This window comes from Sarcophilus harrisii, chromosome 2 (genome assembly GCF_902635505.1).
Source record: "Sarcophilus harrisii chromosome 2, mSarHar1.11, whole genome shotgun sequence".
Taxonomy (NCBI): domain Eukaryota; kingdom Metazoa; phylum Chordata; class Mammalia; order Dasyuromorphia; family Dasyuridae; genus Sarcophilus; species Sarcophilus harrisii.
Window position 1 is genome coordinate 653,602,649 of NC_045427.1, and position 21,931 is coordinate 653,624,579.

General features: G+C 50.3%; 1 protein-coding gene across 2 annotated transcripts; it reads right to left on the reverse strand.

The window, feature by feature from the left end:
* Positions 1–392: 392 nt before the first annotated feature.
* On the reverse strand, positions 393–21,775 carry UROS (uroporphyrinogen III synthase). Of its 2 annotated transcripts, XM_012548679.3 has the most exons (11): positions 21,689–21,775; positions 21,105–21,166; positions 15,081–15,159; positions 14,872–14,955; positions 14,188–14,284; positions 12,508–12,582; positions 11,103–11,177; positions 4,060–4,143; positions 3,035–3,120; positions 2,364–2,462; positions 393–893 (listed from the first exon to the last, which is right to left on the reverse strand). In XM_012548679.3, exons 3-11 carry the CDS (start codon positions 15,141–15,143, stop codon positions 750–752), a joined length of 807 nt encoding a protein of 268 aa, XP_012404133.2. In that variant the 5' UTR covers positions 15,144–15,159; positions 21,105–21,166; positions 21,689–21,775; the 3' UTR covers positions 393–749. The 2 variants fall into 2 exon arrangements, with proteins under 2 accessions (XP_012404133.2, XP_031812875.1); XM_031957015.1 differs by lacking the exons at positions 21,105–21,166; positions 21,689–21,775 and having other exon boundaries at positions 15,081–15,288.
* Positions 21,776–21,931: the final 156 nt, after the last annotated feature.

Genomic DNA, 21,931 nt, shown 5'->3' on the forward strand with positions numbered 1-21,931 from the left:
CTCCTGTTTGCCGGCCGATTGGCTGGTCTCAGTGGCACATTTGACCCCGAGACCAAGCCCATCCAAAATGGCAGAGGGAAGCCTGTTCCCAGCTGGTGCTGATGGCTTGGGTGGGTGGGTGGGGCTTATCCCCCACCTGGCTTTCCTGACACTCTACTTACCTTGGGGAAGGTGTTTTTCAAAATTAACTTTCCTTTCACTCCAGTATCCTCCACGCAGGAGGGAGGCCCCCTGACAAGGAGCCCCCACTCCCTGTCCCTCTCCCGAGCCTTGGCAGATGGAGTTTCCATCCTGGAAGCTTCCTTTGCAAATCCACAAGTCCCAAAGAACACAAACAAAAGGGGTTTAGGGGCTCAAATCGCACCATGTGGACCAAACGACACAGAAACTGCTTCAGCAAGTCCGCAGGCATTTATTAAGCACCTACTACATGGCGGACCCTGTGCTTCACTCTGTCTCTTCCCAGCACTTCACATGGTGATGGGAGGGGGATTAATAAATGCTTGCTGACAATTCATTCCAATGAGGTATTTACTGCATTTCATGTGTGTCTCTGTCCCCAGCATTCAGTGGGGCAGAAGCAGTGCAGTCCATTCCTGAGCTGGGCCGTGAAGATGCCCTGGAAGCCTCTCCCTCCCCTCCTCACCAGGCAGACGCTCCCCAACTCTGGGAGCCCATCGGACCCCGAGCAGGAGCGCCTGCACTCCAGCTGGCACAGGATGAAACCCAAGGTCCCGGACCTAGGGAGCTCAGGAGCTGGACGGGCCTGATGGCTGAAGTGCTTTCTGGAGGCCGGCAGCCAGGTCTTGGGGGCAGGGCTTCTCTGCCGTGCAGCTCACGGGGATCCCCGCGCTGGCTATGGCTCGGGCCGTGGTTGGACCAATGGCGGCAAACTGAAAGGACAAAGACGGGCTTCAGGTTCCAGCAGAATGGCGGCTCCCTGAGGGCATTCTGCTGGCACACAGCAGGTGCTTAATGAAGGTCTAGGACAAAGAGGGAGGCAAAGGGACACTGGTGGAGGCCTGGCCCCCTGAAGCTCAGAGAGGGGACACTGAGCCCTTTGTGGAGCCTGGCATTGCAGCAGGTTAGGGGGCCAGGCAGCCCTGAAGGAGACTGACCTCCCAGTTGAGTGACCCTAGTCCAGTCACTGACCTGTCTTCTCACGTGTCAAGTGGGGAAAGGAATACGCATTTATGAAGTGCTTACTGTGTGCCCAGCACTGTTGTCAATCCTCTTATAGCTGAGGAAGGTGGACAGGTGAGAAGGACCTGGCTGGGAAGGGAAGCCTTCAAGCCCCTTGGGCAGATCATTCACAGGGTCACAGATTCAGGGGAGCTGGGACATGTGCACCCCCTCATTTTATAGATATGGTACAGGGCCTCCAGCTGGGGAAGCCTGAGTTCAAATCCAGCATCAGACATGAGCCATGTGACCCTGGACAAATCAGCTCACCCGGGAGGGAGACCTAGGAGCCAACAGCCCTGACTGGCAGCGCTAGCATCCAGCAGGCACTCTATAAATGCTTTGGCATCCCTGTCTGGTCTCCTCCCCTGAGGCCGCAAGTTTGGAAGCCGAGGCCTTGGAGGGCTCTCACAGCTCCGAGAAGCTGCTTCTCTTGTCTTCCATGGACAAACCTGCTTCTTCCCTGCCGCCCATGGGCTCTCCCCTAACCCACAGCATCTGTGAGCCACTCAGGGCAGTGGCTCCTCAGGAGCCCTGGGACAGGCCACGGCCTGGGCTTTGGGCTTTTAGGAGCCGGGCTCCAATCTCCCACCTCCCAGTCCGGCCCCGTGGGATCTGTCCTTGTTTGTGCCCCAACAAGAAACATGGCCCCAGAGTGAGCAGTGAAAAGTGATTCTCTTCACCCCTGTCTCCCCTTCAACAGCCTTTGGGAACCATTGTTTCTTCCCCTTTTCGTGTTCTCTGGAATGATCCGCAGCAGCTGTGATGGAACACGGGCACCAAGGGCACCTTCCCCACGCTACCAGGCCAAGAGGCAGCCCAGAGGGTGCTTCCCCACAGACTGGGCCCCCTGCACCTCCTGAAACATCGGGGCCTCACTCTTCGCTCTGGGGATCGTGGGGCACTAGCTCGGCGCTGGGAAGATGAGAAGACTTCTCTCTCCCTTAGAACAGACGGTGGGGCCACTGAAGACGGGGCAGCATTCTCCTGCGTGACGGGGAGCCTTGGCCCACTGCACCCCATTCCAGACTAGTGGGGGCCTGAGAATCTCCAAGAACTAGTCTCAGGCCCACCTTTATTTCTACGAACCAAGTGCTCTTAAGCAGCTGGGACAGGACAGTCCAGGGGTCACAGCAGGGAGCAGCAGCCCCGGGCCAGCAAGAGCAATAACAGAACCTCACCTTGATCCGGTCAAAGCTGGCTCCCGACAACTCCTGAATGTGGGGGAGGCTGTAGGTGAGCCCCGAAGGGCTGAAGAAGGTCACGCCTGCTGGAACACCCTGGAGAGGAACACCAGAGGGATTGGGGTTGAGGGGGCATGTCCCAGGGCAATACAAGCGGCTGAGCTTGACACCTGCCACAGGCGCTGTCCATGGGTGGGGGTGCAGCTGAGGATTGGCACAAGGAAAGGAGAAGGTAAAAACTGCCTTTGGAGTCCAAGGCGGTGCCCCGACCATTCAGCACCCCTAAATCATGGTGCACCCCGAATATCCCCCAACAAAAAAACCCTAAATTTGCACCCTTTCCCTGGAGAAGCTTGGACTGTCTCAGGGGAAAACCCCTCAGCCAGGGATGGAGATGGAGGCACTCCTGTACCGCCTCTGATTGGATGGCAGGGGAGGGCCATCCACTTAATTTAAAAGAGCCTGGGATGACTCCTCTCTGGGCCCCAACTCTCTCAAGGTGGTGACAAGTGCAGCGAGGAGTGTACCCCAAAGATGGTGAGTGGCAAAGCCCCTAAGAGTCTGCCTTAAGAGAGCCCTTTTCCTCAGGGACTATGGCCCATGGTGGGCGGCTGAAGTGGAGGGAAAGCTCCAGATGTTTATGGGGGCTCCTCAGAAATACAACGTACCTGCGTGGAGAAGTAGCTCTTCAAGGAGTCCTGCATCCTGGGATGTTGGACCTTCTGGTAGACCGTTAGGCTTTCCAGCAGAATACCTGAAACGTTAAAGGCAGGAAAGCGATGGGGCCTCCAGGACTTGTGCTCTAACCCTCTAGGGGGAACCTGGGGCTCAGCACCTCAGGGAGTTCAGAGGTAGCTGTCTGCCATGGGGGGCTGCCAGTGTCTGGAGAAGGTGGGAGGCAGCCCCCAAGTCCCAGTCCCCCATGTTAGCTGACAAAGACCCTTTGCTTTCAGCACATACAGAATGCTAGATCTAAAGCCATCCCTGACCCCGGGCTTTTCAAAATCCACACAAGTGGCTTCTGAGATGGGGTCTGTCCCTAGACTTCTCCAGACTGCCATGGGGACAAGTGGGAAGGGGGACCCTGGTGCTAGGAATGGACAGAAGGTGGAAACTGCCTGCCTGTTGCCCCCGAGGCAGTCAACATCAGAGCTGGATGTGAGGCAGGGCCACCCTAGGAAGACTTTTGGGAACAAGGGAGGATTCCTGGTCCACCAGGAGTCAGGGTGCCCCACTGCCCCGGGGCCCCGGTGAACCAGACCCACCCCAAGCCCAGCACCGAGGCCTAGCATAGAGCCTCTGCTCCAAACCCCCATGCTGCCTGGCAAGTCGGGGATCAGCCAGCCTTGTGCGGGGACCCCTCCTCATGAAGAGGAGGAAGCAGGGCTCAGACTGGTAAGTGTTGTTCTACCAAGATCCCAAGGTGGCTAGCACCCTTTACCAGTACCCTTTAGGGATGTTGACCATTGTCTGCCTCAGTTTCCTCCTTCTGTCCATTCCTAGCACCAGGGTCCCCGACTTGTGCAATGAGGGGCTGCCCTCAGTGGCCCGAGGTCCCTTCTATCTCCACCTCTGGGCATCTGAGACCCGCCACTTTGACGGCCTGGGCGTGTTCTTGTCACGGACTGCGCCATGACAGGGACAAAGACAATGGTGGACAGCGGGGCCCTCCCCAATGGCCGGCTCTTGTGACCTTTTTGTTTGAGCGTCTTGGGAAGTACTTCTCCTTTGAGGGTCCCACAAGGAAAGAGAAGGGGCAGAGTCGCAGGCGTTTCTCCTGGAAGCAAAAAGAGAACAGGAGAGAACATGAGCACCGGTTACAAGCCATGATAAAGAGCTCACATTCCTAGCCCAGGGCATCCACAATGGGGGGAGGGGACGCAGCATGGCCAGGCCACAGTGGCTGTGAGGCAGGGAGCATTGCTGGACAAAAAAATGGCCCAAAGGCCGGATTCCAACAAGAACTCCCACATGAGGGGGAGCGGAACCATTTCTACAAGGGACAGGACAAACCCATGTCCAGACCGAGGGTATCAACAATAATGAGTACAGAAGACTGATGGTGGGAGGGAAGAGCCAAAGATCAGAGCAGGATACTTGCTCCCACATGGGCCAGAATGCTTTGTGCCCTTACTTTTATTTGTGACTAGGAAGGGCTTTTTGGGGGTGTAATTGTGGCAGTGATGATTTTAAGAAGGGAGAAGACATTGATGAGTCGCTCCACAGATGCAAGAAGAGAAGGATGTGGCCTGGAAGGCCAACACTGGAAGCATCTGGGAAAGGGGGAATGTGCCCCGAACCCCCAAAGCTCAGCGGGAGTAGAGAGCCCTCCTTTCCAAGATCCCAGAGACCCCCCCCATATTAGTCAAGCTCATGAAATGAGAAGGGATGGTAAATCAAAAAGCAGCGGTCTGGGGTCCCATTCAAAGGCAAAGAGCAAATCCCCAGACTGCCCAGTGCCCTGTGACCAAGGCTGCCATTTCCCACTCGCCGACAGGTGACCTCACTGCACGCCCTCAACACCTGGACAGTCTACCAGCATCACACCAGGAATCCCAAAGGCTTCCATTCGAACTGTGTTGGGAAGATTCAAGATCATCTGACAGGATAAGGAGGGGGACACTGAGGTCCTTTCTCCAGATGAGCTGCCAAGCCTTCCAACTCTCCTGCCGAGAGCGCTACACCGAGGGACCAGCCGCCCTATTCAGGAGGCAAGCGCATCTTTTACAGAGCTCACACCCAAGGCAGAAGGAGGTGTCTCAAAAGAACTCTGGAAGGAGCTGGGAGACCCTGGTGCAGGACCACAGTGTGGACCAAAGAAGGGGCCAGGCTTGAGGAAGGAAGCAGGATTGTCCTAGCTCAAGAGTCCCGAGTCACGTACAATTAGACATTTCCACTCCAAAGAATTGTGTGGACTGTTTGTGTCTGACCTGTGGGAGAGCCCTCTGAGCTCCCATTGGTCTGACCCATAACTGTGGGACGCACTGGCTCTTGCCCCCAACAATGACACCATTTTGGTCTTTGAGCATGAAGTACAACAACCAACCAACTGCCCCATCATTCACTGCTAGCTTTACTGCTTTACCTGAAAATAAAGCTTAGAAAAGTTCTACTTTTCTGCATCCAATTAGATTTTCTTTGTAATTTAAGACAAGTTCAATTTTTGAACAATCCAGAAGCGAAATCTGCATAGTTTTTGCTTTTCATGTTGACTTTTTTACTAACATCTTTTGGGTTTAGTTTCCTTAATATTTTATTCAGCTCCAGAATTTCTTTTTCATTGAATTTATGCCCTCATAGTCTGATATTAAAGTCATCGACTTATATTGATTTTTAAAGCTATTTCTTCTGAGGCTGTGAGCTTTTATAAGTTCTACAATACAATTATAAGGTACATGTACATTTACAAAGAGATTTAAAAGAAAATGTTCCAACATTAAATGTTGCATGCTAACTTCTTAATGCTCTCTGTTGCCAATTTGATTTTGTTCAATCTAATCTATATTCCTGGAAATGCTCTTCATGATTTCTGTTTTCCTTTTCAATACAAATCAATTTAAAACTTTCTTAATTAAATATTCTTTTTGTAAACAACATATTTTTGGAATCTATAATGAGTTTGGAGCCAAGAAGACCTGAGTTTAACCTCATCCTCAGATAGTTACTAGTAACTGCACATGTTTGGAGAAGTCATTCAAATATAGAATGTGGAACCCTCCAGAGCTCTTGTGGGAATAAAAAGAATTAATATTTATAAAGTGCTTTGCAAACCTGAAATTACTATAATAATGCTTTTTGCTGTTGTTGTTGTTGTTGTTGAATTTGGCCTATAATCCTTTTTCTTTTTACTGAAGAATCAGATCCATTTACATTTAGTGTTACAATTTTTATATATTTTTCTCCTATTATTTTTTAAAAGTTATTTAATTCATCATATGGCACTACAATCTTCCTTAATAAATGGAAATGAATACCTGGAAACTAATCATTCCAGACAATAAGAAACAATAAAAACAAAGTCAAAAGAATTTTAAAAAATAGAAGAAAATGTGAAACATTTCATATGAAAAACTGACCTAAAAAAGAGATCGAAGAGAAATAATTTAAGACTTACTGGACTACCTGAAAGATATGATCAAAATCAGAGCCTAGACATAATATTTCAAAAACTTATCAAGGAAAACTGCTCTGGTATCCCAGGATGAGCCAGAGAGTAAAAAAGAAATTAAAGTAAACCACCAATCATCTCTTCAAATGAAAACTCCCAGGAATATTACAGCCAAATTCTAGAGCTCTTAAGTCAAAGAGAGAATACTTCAAGTAGCCAGAAAGAACTTCAACATTTAGCAGCTACCACATTAAAGGAGAAGAGGACTTGGAATATGATATTCCAGAAGACAAAAGAGCTGGGATTACAATAAAAAAATAAGCTACCTAATAAAAGTGTATGATCTTTCAAGGGGAAAAAATGGGCATTTAATGAAATTGAGGATTTTCAAGCATTTCTGATGAAAAGACCTTGGTCCCTTTCAAGAACAAAGGATGAACAAAGATGACAAGAGTTGAAGAGAAAATTTGACTTTCAATAGAAAATCTGACTTTCAAATACGAGACTCAAGAGAAGCATAAAAAGGTAAACATTAGAGAGAAATCATAAGGGACTCAATAATGTTTAACTGTTTATTTTTCTAGATTTGAAGATGATAAATGTCTAATAACTTTAGCATTATGAGGTTATCAGGATGATATTAAAAAAGTAGATAGATGAGAAAGATGTAAGAACTAAGAAAAGGCTCAGAAAGCTTACAGGGAAAATCCCATCACATAAAAGAGGAAGAAAGGACTTTTATAATACAGTAGAAAATTGGGGCTGGTATACAAACAGGGGGTGTGGGGATATATATATAAACACACACACACACACATACTCAATTGGTAATAGAAATCTCTCTTAACAGGGAAGTAGGAAGTACCAAACGTTTAAAGAACAACTAATCCCATTACTACATAAACTATTTTTGAAAACTGATAAACAAGGAGTTTTATTCCTTTTATGACACATCTGCTTTTGATACCTAAACTAGCAAGAGCAAAACAGAGAAAGAAAATTAGAGAACAATTTTCTCAATGAATTTCATTGCAAAATTTTAAAATGTAACACTAGCTAGGAGATTACAGCAAACTATCACAAATAACATACACTATGACCAGATGAGATTTATACCAGGAATACAAGGCTAGTTAAATATTAGGAAAACTATCCGAAAAACTGACAAAATCAAGAACAATTACATAGATCATATGATTCTATTATTAGATGCAGAAAAAGTCTTTGATGAACTACAATATCCATTCCTATTAAAAACACTAGAAAACACAGGAATCAAAAGGAACCTTTCTTAAAATGATAAGAATTATCTATCTAAAACCAAGAGCAAACATTATTTGTATTGGGGATAAACTTGAAACCCTTTCAATATAATCAGGAGTGAAACAAGGATATGCATAATCTCCATACTTAACTATAATAATAAGAGAAATAAGAAAAAGAAACTGAAAGAATAAAAATAGGCAATGAGGGAACAAAACTATCATTCTTTGAAGACGATATAGAGAACCCTAAAGAATCAACTAAAAAACTATGTGTTGTCTTTTTTTTCAGGTGAGTCCGACTCTTCATGACCCCATTTGGGTGTTTTCTTGGGAAAGATACTGGATTGGTGTGCATTTCCTTCTTCAGGAAACTGAGGCAAACAGGGTTAAGTTCCTGCAGCTAGTAAGTGCTTGAGGCCGAATATGAATTCAGGTTTCCCTTCTCCAGGCCCTCCACTCTATCCATTGTGCCAACTTGCTACCAAACTAAAAACTAGTTGAAGCAACTAATGACTTTAGCAAAATATATGTATTTCATAATTATTTATAAATATAAATGCAGAATATAAAGATTCGCATAAATCATCAGTATTTCTATATACTACCAAAACCCCCCAAAAACCTCAGCAGCAAGATATAGAAAGGGAAATTACATTTAAAATGATTGCAAACAGTTTTCCTTTTCTTGAGGCAATTGGGGTTAAGTGACTTGCCCAAGGTCACAGAACTAGGAAGTGTTATGTGTCTGAGACCAGAGTTGAATTCAGATCCTCCTGACCTCAGGGCTGGTGCTCTATCCACTGCACCACCTAGCTGCCCCCAAAGCAGTTATTATCAAAACAATCTGGTACTTGTTAAGAAACAGAGTGGCAGCTAAAAGGAGTGATTTCCTGTTGTCTTCACAAGGCGAGCTTCCTGTGGGCAGAAGCGTCTCCATCTTTCTCCCTCTCAAGGAGTTTACAATCACCTGTTACACCTGCAAACACCCCCTGTCCCCCAGATCCGTGTGTGAGAGGGCTGACAGATCTGCACACAAATGCGCATTCACCCGTGTGCACAAGCACTCTCTCCCACAGAGCATCTGAAAATGGAGGAAGGATAATGATTCCTCCTCAGATTAAAAGGCGCAAAATCCCGGAAAGAGGCGGGCAAAGCCGCGCCTGGCGATGCCCTTCTGAAGTGACTGGGAGGCAGAGCCAGCGGGGCAAAGGGCCAAAACGTCAAGTCCTCTGTCCCTCCGCACTCTCCAACCCAGAATTTCCTGAATCTTCAGACATGTTACCATTCCAAACAGGAATTCTATGAACAAACCAACTTCGGATCTGCCCGAGGAGCTTCTGCCATCCTTTCCACAATGGCTCTCTGTCTTCTGGATAAAAAAAAGCTTCCTTATGGTTCAGAACTGCTGAAACTCAAGGCTAGAGATTCATGTTGGGGGGAGGGCGCAGAGCTGACCCAAGCTTGTCTCTGTCCGGCTTGGCCTGGGGCCAGGTTGGGCCACAGAGCCCTCTGCTCTTGGCCATGGCCAACATGGAAGCTAAAAGGCCTGTTCCAATGTGAAACTAAAGCCTACCTGAGGCCCTGGGCTGTAGGACACCCAGGCCAGGCCCTAGAATGACTGAATGGGGGGCACAGCGTGGAGACTCCCTTGGAAAGTGGGGAGCAGGACATGACAAATGTGGCCAGGAAGGTGAGGGGTCCCTGTGTGGGGGATTAACTCTCGTGAGGTGGCCACGCACCTCCTGGCCTGCCCCGGGCCTCCGCCTGGGTGGCCGCTGGAAACCGGGTCCAGTGGATTATGAAGTGTTAGCCCCCTGGGGTCTGGAATGCTGGTCAATAAGCTTTCCTGAGCCCCTGCTGGGCGGAGGGCCGCTCCAGGCCTAGGGAGGAGCCCCAACAAACACCCACATGGGAAGGGCCCAGAGAACAACCAGCAATCAGGAGGAACTTTATCTCCAAGCAGCAGGAGGCCTTTCTTCAAGAACCTGGAGGCTGGACCATGTGACCAGTAGGGGGTGGGGCTTCCCTCTCCAGGAGCAGGGAACCCCTCCCCCCAACTGCCAACAGGGGGCCTTTGGGAGTTCTGGGCTAAAGTGCCTCTGTGGGCAAGGAAAGCTGGGATTAGGGGAGCTCCTGGGGGGACTACAGCCAGGGTCACTGAGCCCCCCGGGAGGGCGGGGCTTGGCCCAAAGGGCGGCCACCACAGGGCCTGGCACACAACGGGCACTCACGGAAGGGTTATTGACTTTCCCTCATTCAGTCCGGCCGGGAGCTCCAGAGTCACACAGGCGACCGAGCTGGCGGCCCCACAGCTCCTGCCCATCACTGGCTCCTGCCCGTCCCGGCTCTCCTCTCCTGACTGAGAACCCCAAAGAGATCAATGAAGGGAACGATCACCTCTCTGGAGCTGGTCAACAAATATTTATGAGGCGCCTACTATGTGCCAGGCAGCATGCTGAGAGCTGGGACACAAAGAAAGCCAAAAGCACGGCTCCTCTGAGAGCTCCTAGGCCAATGGGGGAGACAGTAGGGAAGCAGCCACATACACCCTCAGGCCCCCATGTAAAGGGCAGCAAGGGCGCTGTAGTGCTGACCAGAGCTCAAATGTGGCTTTGGACGCTCATTAGCTTGGGCCCTGGGCACGCCACTTAAGCGCTGCCTGCCTCAGTTTCCTCATTTGTAAAATGGGGACAATGAAAGGGCCTCCCTCACAGGCTTGTTGTGAAGACCAAAGGAGAAAACCCAGGGTGTCCCCAAAGTCTTGGTGCATTCTAAGCTTAATGGCTTCCGAGGCACAAAGACTTGGGAGTTGGGAGAGCCAGTTGGTCAAGCCCGGGGCAAGGCCTCCAGACATGCCGCAGTGCCAGCTGCCATCTCCATGGTGGGGCCCGGGCAATGCAGAGGCCCAGCTTGCAGCGGCACTGAGGGGATGAGGAGGAGATGGGCTCAGCCAGCCTGCAGTGGGCACCGAAGGGGCAGGAGCCTGCAGGAGACAGGTGTGAGGGACACGGGGGAGAGGCTGAGCAGACGGCACAAGCCCCGCAAGAAGGGAGGGGAGGGGAGGGCAGGATGGGAAGCCACAAAGGCTCCACGGTGGGGTGGCCAGGAGCTTGTTGGACCCCCATGGGTCCACACCCTCTCCCCTTCCTGTTCATCCCCGGCCCAGGGAGACCATGGTTTCTTTCTGGATGAAGTGGTGGGGGTGGGTGGGGCTGAGCCCTCAGAGTAATTATGAACCCTCTTGGGGCCGGTCAGCACCGGGCCTGGGCCCCTGCTGGACACACGGCCTCAAAGCAAGGAAAACTGTCTCGAAGGATGCTGGGACGCCTGGCCAGGCCACAAAGCCTAGAAAGCTCTACTTACGTGAACAGATGTACTCGGCGAGTTTCTCGCCATTGCCACATTTTTCTCCTTCGGCAGCCAGGCCAACTTTTTTCACTGAAAAACAACCAAAAAACATTTCTGGACTCTGTCCGCAATAGTATTTTGCTCCGGTGCTAAGGAAGCACATTTTCTGATCTGGCTTTCAAGGCAGTTTGATGGGGAGGGCACTGATTTTGCCTCAATTTCCTCCTTTGGCAGACCCCGATCCCCCTACAGATTGCTAAGGGGGCCCCTGGGTCCTATGGCTCTCTACGGTGTTGGGCATGGTGAGGTGGGCTGGCTGAGGGGCCGTGCAGAAGCGCCAAGGAAAAGAGCCGAGGCTGCTCCAACAGGTCAAACTCGGACAGGAGGCCACATCTCCTGGCTCGCTCTGCATTTCTCCAAAAAAGTGAATTCGGGAGCCCTGAGGGGAGGGTCCACAACCTTGTAAGAAGCTCCCCAATGGGGACCATGAAGAGTTCACTAAATGGAAAGGCAGAGTCTGAGCAAGTGAAGGGCCACAGCCACACTGCCGTGCTGGGCCCATGTCCGGCCCATGTCTGGTCTACAGCTGGGGCTGCTAAATTTTTCTTCATTCTAGGAGGAAAGGAGGGAGGGGAAAGGGAGGCAAGGCAACCCAGGGACACGACAAGCTATCAGTGACACTTGTTTAAACATACAAACATTAAACTCATTTAACTGCCCATGCCAGGGACTTATGGTCCCCTCCTGCTAATGGAGAGGAAGGCGGCCCGTCTTAGGAAGACGTGCTGTGCAAACTTGGTCTCGGGCTCCCGCCGAGCCCTGGCCAGCACACCCAGACTTTCATTTAAACCCTGCCACGGTGCAATTTGCAGCTGGGCACAAACGGGTGGAGTCCAAGACTCGCTGTCAGCTGCAAACTTTCTTGTTTATGCAGCAGGAGCTGGGGCCCGAGTGGCTTCAGGAGAGGGGGACAAACCCAAGAACCCAGAACGTTCGCCGGGTCTGCCCCCTGCTGACGGCAGGCAACGGGAGGTGTTGAAGATTCCCCCCGGCCCCCCTTACTCAGCCAGCAGAAGCTTGTCTGGGGTTGGACCCACCTAATTCACTGGGCAACATGGCACCCCCTGGGGCTGCCAGGGGCCTTAGCGGTCACTCAGGCTAAGCCCCTTCACCTGAGACCTGGGATGTGGAGTGGACGAGAAGCCAAGGCCTCTAGTGGGGCCCATGGAGCTCCTTCCATCACTGGGACTGTGGCAGGGCCATGGGGAAGATCCAAGCTGAGCCTGCCTTGAGTGGACAAGAGCCTCCCACAGCTATCCCCATGGCCCCTTCCCTCCAAAAGCCAAGGAAATGGGACTGGGTCAGGCTTCCCCATGATGCCCCGGGCCCAAGGCCCTCCAGGACCTCTTCTCACACTCACCAAGGGACGCGGTGGCTTGGCCGACCACGTACGCTGGCTTGAGGCGCCATTTTTCTTTCAGAGACTTTTTCCAGACTGCAAAACAGTTAATTAAAAGAGAGCATTTAGCAGGGAGCTGTGAACACTCAAGCGGCCGCTGGATTTTTGCCCCAGAAGGCTCTTTTAGTTTCTTTTGAACAATCTACGAATAAAGCAAGATGTGAATAACCAAAGTTTGTCGGGTAGACATCACTTTTAGGCGAAGAACGAGGCGGGGGAGCCAATGGGCGCTCTTTGGGTAATAATATGAATCAGAACTGGGGTTTCCAGGTGCTCTGTGTGAAATATGAAGCATTTTTTCTGCCTGCAGGAAAAGCCTTTTTTATGTGTCCTTGGAAAACACTGGATGTTAATTTGCAAAGTGACGTGATGACGGAAAATTGGGATCTTTAGAGGAAGAGAAGGAAAACTGTGGCACAGAAAATGCTGCTTAAACAGCTAGTAAAACAATGCGACTGATTCTGTTCGGGAGGTAACCATGAACAGTTTCCAAATACTTGTTTGTACATGGAGAGCAAAGAAGCAAACACGTTCTCACTCCCACTGCCACGGGAGCTCCAGAAACATCTCTGGGTGCTGACAAACAGCCCAAAGAGAAAGCGTCCTGGCTGTAGTCACTGGGCAGCGCCTGGCATGGCCAGCAAGAGGCTGAGAGAGCCCAAACTGGAGAACAAAGGGTGCTGGGGTCTTCCCCTCTGAAGGCCGCGGTTGCCCACTCACTTTTGGAGCCATCCTGGGGACACAGGATGGGAACCTCCCGCTCTTTACCCACTAGAATGCGTCCTGGGAAAAGCCCCAGCAATGGGCAGCTCGGGGGGCCTTGCTGATGGGCACGCCAGAGCCCTTGCCTGCCAGGGGTAGCTCCCTACCACCCTCCTAGGGGGTGGGAATCGCCTTTGGTGACTTCCCTCCTGCTCCTGAGAGGGCGTTTCTGGGGCAGACTTCTTGCCAGGTACAGACTGCCCGGGCTTCTGCAGTCCGGAGCCTGCATTTCCCTGAGGATGCGTCAGGGTACTCCCGGCCGGAGAAGGGCAGTAGGCAGAGAAGCCGGCTTCTCGGATGGAGCCGCTCCCCATGTGCACCTACAGGAACACAGCTGGACCCAACTTTCCAGACTGAGGAAACTGAGGCCCACAGACGTGCAGGGGTAATGGCAGGTGGGGCAAAGCCGGGTGGAGTCGGCCCAGGGCTCCGGCCAGGAGCCACCAGCTTTTTCTTTGGCCAAACAGGTCTCTGTGTCATCTCCAAAGGGGTGGTTTTCCGACCCCAAACAGGTGGGAGCCAGTCTCATAAACAAGGGGGAGGAGGAAGGAGGAGTCCCAGGATGCCCACCCCCAACAGCTCATCCTGTGAGGTGAGATATCTCCCTTTGGAGCTGGGGCCGGCAGGCCTGGCAGGGGGCTCCTGCCACCGCTCTCCCCACCTGTGTGGGAGTCTGCCCAGCAGGGGTCGTGCCTCAGGGACCTCAGATAATCACTAGCCCCCAGCACTCTACGTCTGCTGGCTTCCATCCCCCCATCTGTAAATGGCTGTGAGGATCCCAGGGGGCAACTCTGGGCATCAGGTGGGGCACCAACGGGACTGGCTGAATGGGCCAAGCTCAGGATCAGGGTCTGGGAGCTCCCGGGAGAGGGGGCTCACCTTCCAGCTGGCCGGCCCTTTCTAGGGACAACTGCAGGGCTTCCACTGCGCGGGGACTGGTGAAAACGAGCCCCCCATAAGCTTCCGGATGAGACAGCTATCCAAAGAACACACACAAAATACCCCATTAAGATCCAACAAATCAGTGAGCATTTATTAAGCACCTATGGAGTATAGGCAGTGTAGGCTCTGGGCCTGAAATGTCAGGCCTCCCCCCAATACTCCTCTGGCTGGAAGAGGTGGGACAAATCAAAGGGCAAGGAACTGGCCACTATTCAGCACATTCAGGCTGCTGAGTAATTGTGAGAAAAATGCCACACTGGCTCCCTCCCTTTGGCCACCAGGCCCCCTAAAGGGGCTGAGGGCCCTGAATACTGCTCTATGACTTCTGGGTCACCCCAGGGGCTAAACACATTGAGCAGCACTTTTGTGGCAGAAAAAGCCAGAGCCGAAGCAGGCACCCGACCTCTGGGGACAGCCGAGCTGTCTTCATAGGTGAAGAGCGAGGGAGGTTTCAAGATGCTTGGGAAGACTCAGGGGCAAAGGTCAGCGGCAGTGATGGGCACCGGAGGAGCCCTCGACTAGCCTGGGGGAGGGTGGCAGCCTGGCGGCGCCCTGCCCCCTTAGCGGACAAGATAGGCCCAGCCCCGCCTGGCAGGACAGACCGGCGCTGATGGGGCTCACCTTCTCAGAGAAACTTGGCAGAGACAAAAACTCGAAGGCTAAAACCGGTATCAGAGTGGCTTCGAATCCGCACGATCCCAACTCCTGGGAGAAAAAGTGCCACGGGTGAGGGCTGAGGGCCCCAAGACCCCCTCTGGGAGGTGGCCCTGCCTCTATCGCCCCCTCCCCCCATCCCCCGCCCAAACCCAAGGCCCACGGGCAGAGCTCACCTGAAGATAGGGATCGAGGCCCGAGTCATCATCCTTGGCGTCTTTCAGTAACAGGACCTTCATTTTCCACCAGGCGCCCCTAGAAAAGGAAGTAGGGATCCTCATTCACGTGGGGACCCTCCCGCCTGCAGGATCAGGGGCCAAAGAACCTTGGCCACAGGGACTTCTGGGGGATGAGCCAGCAGGGCGCAGCTCTGCCTTCCCTGGGGGCAGCCACTGATAAGGCTGGCCAGGCCTGCAGGCTGCCTGAGATAAAGCCCAGAAGGCAAGGGCCGGAAGGCGGGGGGACCACACTAGGGAAGGGCTACGGGAGCCTGTGGAAAAGAAAGTCCCCCAAACCCAAGAGCACTGCAGGAAAAAGCCCTGGTACAGAACGTGGTCCCTGAAGGACCTCCGGCCTGGGAAGCCATTCACAAGTGTCATGGCCCCTTCCGGTCGCCCTCAGCAGCCCAAGTAGGGGTGGAGAAGGTCTGTGCACTGATAAAATGACCTGCTAATTACTGCTCGACCAACGGTACAGGAGGGGGACAGACACGCCGGCCTGTCAATCCCCTGGTTCTCCTGGGGATACCAGTGGCCACAAGCACAATCAGGGGCTCCCCAAACTCCCCAAGGACCACACTTGTGGCAGTCACGGGAGGCTGTCACAGCCATATACATGGGAGGGAAGGGGACTGGGTCAGAGGGCTCTCCCTTTACTAAAACAGGTTAGCACCTGCTCTGAAACTTATGAGAGAGTCTGGGTCCCCCTGAGGGGGACCCCAAGCCTTTATCTTTCTGACCCTGAGGCAAGCTCCCCTTCCACAGCCTTCTGTGTGCCAAAGACATCATTTGGAAATGTGCAGTCGGCCAGTTAGCGAGAGGGAAGAGAGCTGATGGCGAGCCCAGGCCTTCGGACAGCAGTCGACAAGGTGGGGAAAGAGCGGGGAAGGAGGCCCTCTAGCCTGAACCCAAGCTACTCATTACATCATTCTTAACCCAATGTACAGGGCTGCAAAGCATCCAAAAGGTGTATATCCATCTAGGTATATACCCAAATAAACCCAAGCACGCCCACCACCAGACCTAGGATTTACTGATATAAGCAAATCCCTCCTCTGCAATCTATCATCTCAGAGGGTGGCCAGGGCACAGAGAGTGGAATGGATCTGGCCCAGGATCACACAACCCGGATAAATAAAATGTTTGATTTATTTTTTTTTTAAATCTGTCTTTTCTCCCTCCCACCTTTTGGATCTGGGGCTCACCCCCCTAAAACATAGACATGCAAAGTAAATTCCATGGCTTTTCTATCAGAAAGTGGGGAACGTGTTTTTTCAGAGACTTCTGCAGTCTTGTTGGCCACTGCATTGAGAAGAGCCCCTAAATGTCTCCAAGTTTGTTCTTTACAATACTGTCCCTGTATAAATTGTTCTCCAAGTTCTGCTTTACTCTGTGCTACAAGAGCTTAAGGGAGTTGCTCTGAAACCATCCTGCTCATTTCTTACAGTGCAAGAGATTTCCACAACGCTCATATAGCCCCACATGTTCAGCCATTCTCCAACTGATGAACGTGTCCTCCATCTCTCATTGTTTGACAAGAAGAAGAGGAAGCATCAACACTTTGACACTCCAAGAGCCATTTTTCTTTTGATCTCTCTGGAGCACAGACTTAGCAGGGGTATTTCTGGGCCCAAGGATATGGCCAGTTTAATAACGTTGAGAGGAAGAGTTCCAAATTGCTTTCCAGAAAAGCTGGAGCAGTTCATGGCTCCAACAACGCTTCAACGAACCAGTTTTTCTGCAGCTTCATCAACATCCTTTGTCGTCAACTCTGAAGTCTGGGAAGCGAAACCTCAGAAGTGTCTTAGTGTGTGTTTCTCTACTCGTTAGTGCATAGAGAATTTTTTCTTATGGATATGGATAGCTTGGATTTCTTCCTCTGAAAACTGCCTTTTCCTAACCTTTGACTATTTGTCCAGTGGGGAACGCTCTTATAAATTTGAATCTGTTTCCTACATACTTTGAAACGACATCTTCCATCAGAGAAACTTTTGGCAGTTTATCCATTTACCAGCCTCTCTTGTAATTTTAGCTATGTCAGTTTTGTTTAAAAACTTTATTTAATCAATATTGTCTATTTAAACTCCCATGAATCTATCTTGCTTGCAAACTTTTCCCCATCCCTATATCTGATGGGCAGCAATTTCCTTGCTCTTGTAACTCGTCTGTTACAGCATCCTTTCAGTCTTAATTATGCACCCATTTGGAGCCTATCTTGGTTTATGGAATGAATCAATATTATTCTATACCTGGTTTCTGCAAACGATTTCCCAGGTTTTTTCGGATGGTTCGTTCTTACCCCCAGTGACGGGATCTTTGGGTTTAGCACAGTACACTACTGTGATTCTATTTCTGCATGCCTAATCTATTCCACTGATCATCCTCTTTATTTCTTAACCGGTATCAAATTGTTTCAATGATTACTGTTTCGTATTACAGTTTGAGATCTTGTATTCCTAGGACCCCTTCCTTCTCATTTCACCCCTTCTCCCCTTGTTACTTCCCTCAAAATTCTCGACTTTTTATTCTTCCAGATGAATTGTCATTTTTTCCTAACTATAATTTAGGTGGTCCTGTCATTTTATTATGGCTTACTCATGAGCAAGTACTCTTTCTTCAAATAAAGGAGGAAATCCCTTACTTGAGGTCCTGAGTATTTGTGTAGTATTTTGTAGTTGTGTTCAGATAATTCCCGTGTCTCATTACTTAGAATCTCAAATATTACATTACATTTTCAATTGCAATTTTAAATAGATCTTCTCTCTCTTCTTGCTACAATTTATTAGTATTATATAGAAGCAACAATAACTTATTTGGACTTATTTTATATCTTGCAATTTTGCTGAAGCTGTTTCAATTGGTTTTCAGTTGACCCTCTATGGTTGGTTAAGTAAATCATCGTATTCTTTGCAAAGTGTGATGATTTTGTTTCCTATTTAACTATGCTTATTCCCTCAATTTATTTTGCTTATTTTATTATTTTAGCAGATAGCTCTATAATGCCAAAATGAATAGTGGCTGGCCTGGAATCAGAAAGATGAAATTTTCTGAGATCAGATCTGACCTCAGACACTTACTGGACGTGTGACCTTGAGCAAGTCACTTTACCCTGTTTGCCTCAGTTTCTTCATTTGGAAAACGAGCAAGAGAAAATGGCAAACCTTCCAGCATCTCTACCAAGAAAACCCTAAATGGGGTCAAGATGAACTGGAAAGCCTAAAACAATTGAACGATATTGCTTTACCTAGTAATTTCTAGGATTACATTGAATAGTAATGATGAAAATGGGTATTCTTGCTTTACTCATGATCTTACTGGAAAGACCTTTAGCTTAATGGCAATACAGAAAATGCCAGCTCTTTGTTTTAGATAGTTAATACCTACTTTAAGAACAGAATTATTTATTCTTATGCGTTTTAGTGGACTTTTTTTTGGGAGGAGGGTGGACAGGGATAGGTGTTTTGTCAATTTTTTTTTCTGCATCTATTAATAAAATGATTTTTGTATTCATCAATATGTAGTCAATTATACTTATTGTTTTCCTAATATTTATCCAGTCCTTCATTCCAGATAAAAATTCAATCTGGAAGCACAATTTTTATGGTATTTCTGTACTCTTCTTGAAAATAATTTGCTGAAAATGCTTAAATTTTTAAAAAAAACCTGTATTCATTAGGGATATTGGTCTAGTTTTTCTTTCTTTGTTTTGACTCCCTGGTTTATGTGTCAAGATCATATGTGTATCATAGAAGGAATTTTTTCAAAGACTTTAGGTAATATTGGAATTGTTCCTTATATATTAAATAGAATTTGATTGCAAATCTTTCTGATCTTGGGGTTTTTTTCCCCTTGAGAGTACATTTATGGCTCTTTTCAGTATCTTTCTCTGAGACTGAGTGAAGTCCTCCAATTTTTATTTCTTTTAAAATGGGCATTTTATATTTTTTACAAATATTCATTCATTTCATTTCGCTAACATACAATTGGGCAAAAGTTCCTAACATTTCTTCATTGTCTGTGAATTTATCTTTTCTGATGCTGGGTAATTTGGGGTTTTTTTGGCTTTGAATTTTGTTAATCTTTTGGTATTTGGAATTTCTATTTTGGTGTTTAATTGTGATCTTAAATTTGGTTTTCTAGTATTTTTTTTCAACTACATTGTTCAATTCATTTATCAACTCTAATTTACTAATCAAAGTGTTTAGAGACATAAATTTCTTTAAAGGATGACTTTGGCTGAGTCCTGAAAATTCTGCTATGTTGTCTAATTTGTACTTAGAACTGGCAATTCTTTAGGCTTGAGTTATTTCATATCCATTTAATTCTTAACTGTTTCTTCAGTGGATATTTATTGGATTTTTATTGTACTACAGTCTATAAAACAGGTACATTTAATAATTTGACTTTTTTGCACATTTGTGAGGTTTTTTGCCCTATTATAGGACCCCCCCCTCTTTTTTTTTTGGTAAAGATGTTATGTACAGATGATAAATATGCACAATCCCTTTCATTTTCATTTGAAAGTCTCTAGTGATCTATCAAATCAAATTCTTTTAAAATCCTATTTAAGTCTTTCACTTACTTTTTGTTTGTTTTGGTTAGATTTATTTAGGTCTAAGAGGGCAAACAGAATCCCCCTACTATTAGTTTTAATATTTCTTCCTCTAAATCACTTAAATTTCCTGTAAGAATTTAGATGTTGTATCATTTGGGGTATGTATGCATGTGTTCCCTGTTAATTTTTTTGGCTGAGGCAGTTGGGGTAAGTGACTTGCCCAGGTCACACAGCCAGGAAGCAGGAAGCGCTAAGTGTCGGGGCCTCCTGACTTCAGACTGGTGCTCTACCCACGGCACCACCTCAAGTAGCTGCCCCCATCATTCCCTTTTAATTAAGTCTACTCTCACCACTGTTTTGTCTGGGACCATGATAGCCCCCCCTGCCGGGACTTCAGCTGAAGCACAATATGTTCTCTTCCAGCCCTTTGTCTCTTTGTTTCAAGCGTTTCTCAGAAATAATGTTGCATTCTGTTTCCAAACTCGTTCTTTCATTCTGTGGAATATGTTCCTTTTTATGGGTGAATCATCCCGTTAACACTAATGATGAACTGCTAACTCCCTGTGCTTTTCCTTCCATTCGGTCCGAGCCCCTCTTCATAGAGAAGAGGGCGGGAGCTCAGCCTCGGCGCTGCTTCAGCTCCGCTGTAAGAAACTTAATCTCGGAAGCTCCTCTTCCCCATCAACTCTCCTTAGAGTCTGCGTGTTTCCGGGTCCCCCCTGCCCTGACTTCCGCTTCCTGGCGCCCCTGCCGGGGCCCGGGAGATTCGCAGGCGGTCTCCGGCGGGGGGAGGGGCTCGGGCTGGGCTCTGAAGGCGTCCCATACACCTCGGCCCGTTACCTTCTGCAGCCCCCCGAGGCGCCGCGAGGCCCTGGTCTGCCTCTGGCCCCTGTGTGTCTCCTGCCGCAGCCCCCGCCCGCGCCCCCGCCGAGCCCCCCCCCCCTGGCTGGAGCTCCTGCTTCCGTCTCTGCCCGCGGGGCTCAGCCTCCCCGGGGCCCTGCGGCTACACCCGAGGGCAGACCCCCTTCCGCCGCTGCGCAGGCCCAGCCTCCGGCACCCGCCAGGCCGTGGCGCGCTGGGTGACCGGGTCCGAGTCCGGGGGAGGGGAGGGAGGCGGCCCGGCCTCCGTCAGCCTCCCCGGGCGTGTGGGCACAGCGCTTCCCGGGCGGGGAGGCTCCCCTCCCCGCCCCCCCCCCCCCCCCACTTTCCGACAGCGGGCCCTGGGGAAGAATCGGAGGTGGGCGGGGATCTTGTGGCCCGCCTCGGGCCGTCACTTGTGGGGCCCCAGAGTCAGGCCCCGTCAGGTGCTGGCGCAGGGTCCCTGGGGGAGCTTGCACAGAGCGTCCTGGGGCATCGGCCCTGGGCCTAAGGGAGACTCTCAAGCCCCGAGTTCCAATCGGGCCCCAGGTGTTAGCAGAGGCACCTACCTCCGGGGCCGCCGTGGCTCACTGAGGCTGCCGGGACGGGCCTTCCCAGGCTTCGGGGGCACCTGCGAACACACGGGCCGGCGTTAGCGGGACAGCCGCGGAAGGCCGTCTCCGCAGGATCCGTGACTGTGGCCCCGGGGACCCCCGTGGGGCCACAGACCCTGTGGTCCTGGGCGACCCCTGATTTGACCCTGGATCCCGAGATCCTAAGTGACCCCTAATTTGACTCTGGATCCCAAGATCCTAAGCGACCCCTGATTTGACCCTGGATCCCGAGATCCTAAGTGACCCCTAATTTGACTCTAGATCCCAAGATCCTAAGCGACCCCTGATTTGACCCTGGATCCCGAGATCCTAAGTGACCCCTAATTTGACTCTGGATCCCAAGATCCTAAGCGACCCCTGATTTGACCCTGGATCCCGAGATCCTAAGTGACCCCTGATTGACCCGGGATCCCGAGATCCTAAGTGACCCCTGATTGACCCGGGATCCCGGTCAGAGGGGGAGGGGCAGTCCAGTCGAAGGAACCGCCCAGGGAAAACGCGGGTGTCCCCGGTCAGCCCGAGGGGGGGATGCCACAGACCCGGAGCCATGACGTCGGGTCGGAGCCTGGCCAGGGGAGGCTTCCCCAAAGACCTCAGTTTCCCGGACAGTAAATCCAAGCGGCAGCGCGAAGGCTACGTAATGCGCGCACAGACGTAGGCGCACGCGCAGATCCGTCCTCCGCCAGCTCCAAGATTCTCCCTCAGAGGAGCGAACCACTGTCGGGGCGCGCGGGGGGGGGATTGGGGGGGAGAGAAAACCCGCCGCGGCGCAGCCAGGAGCA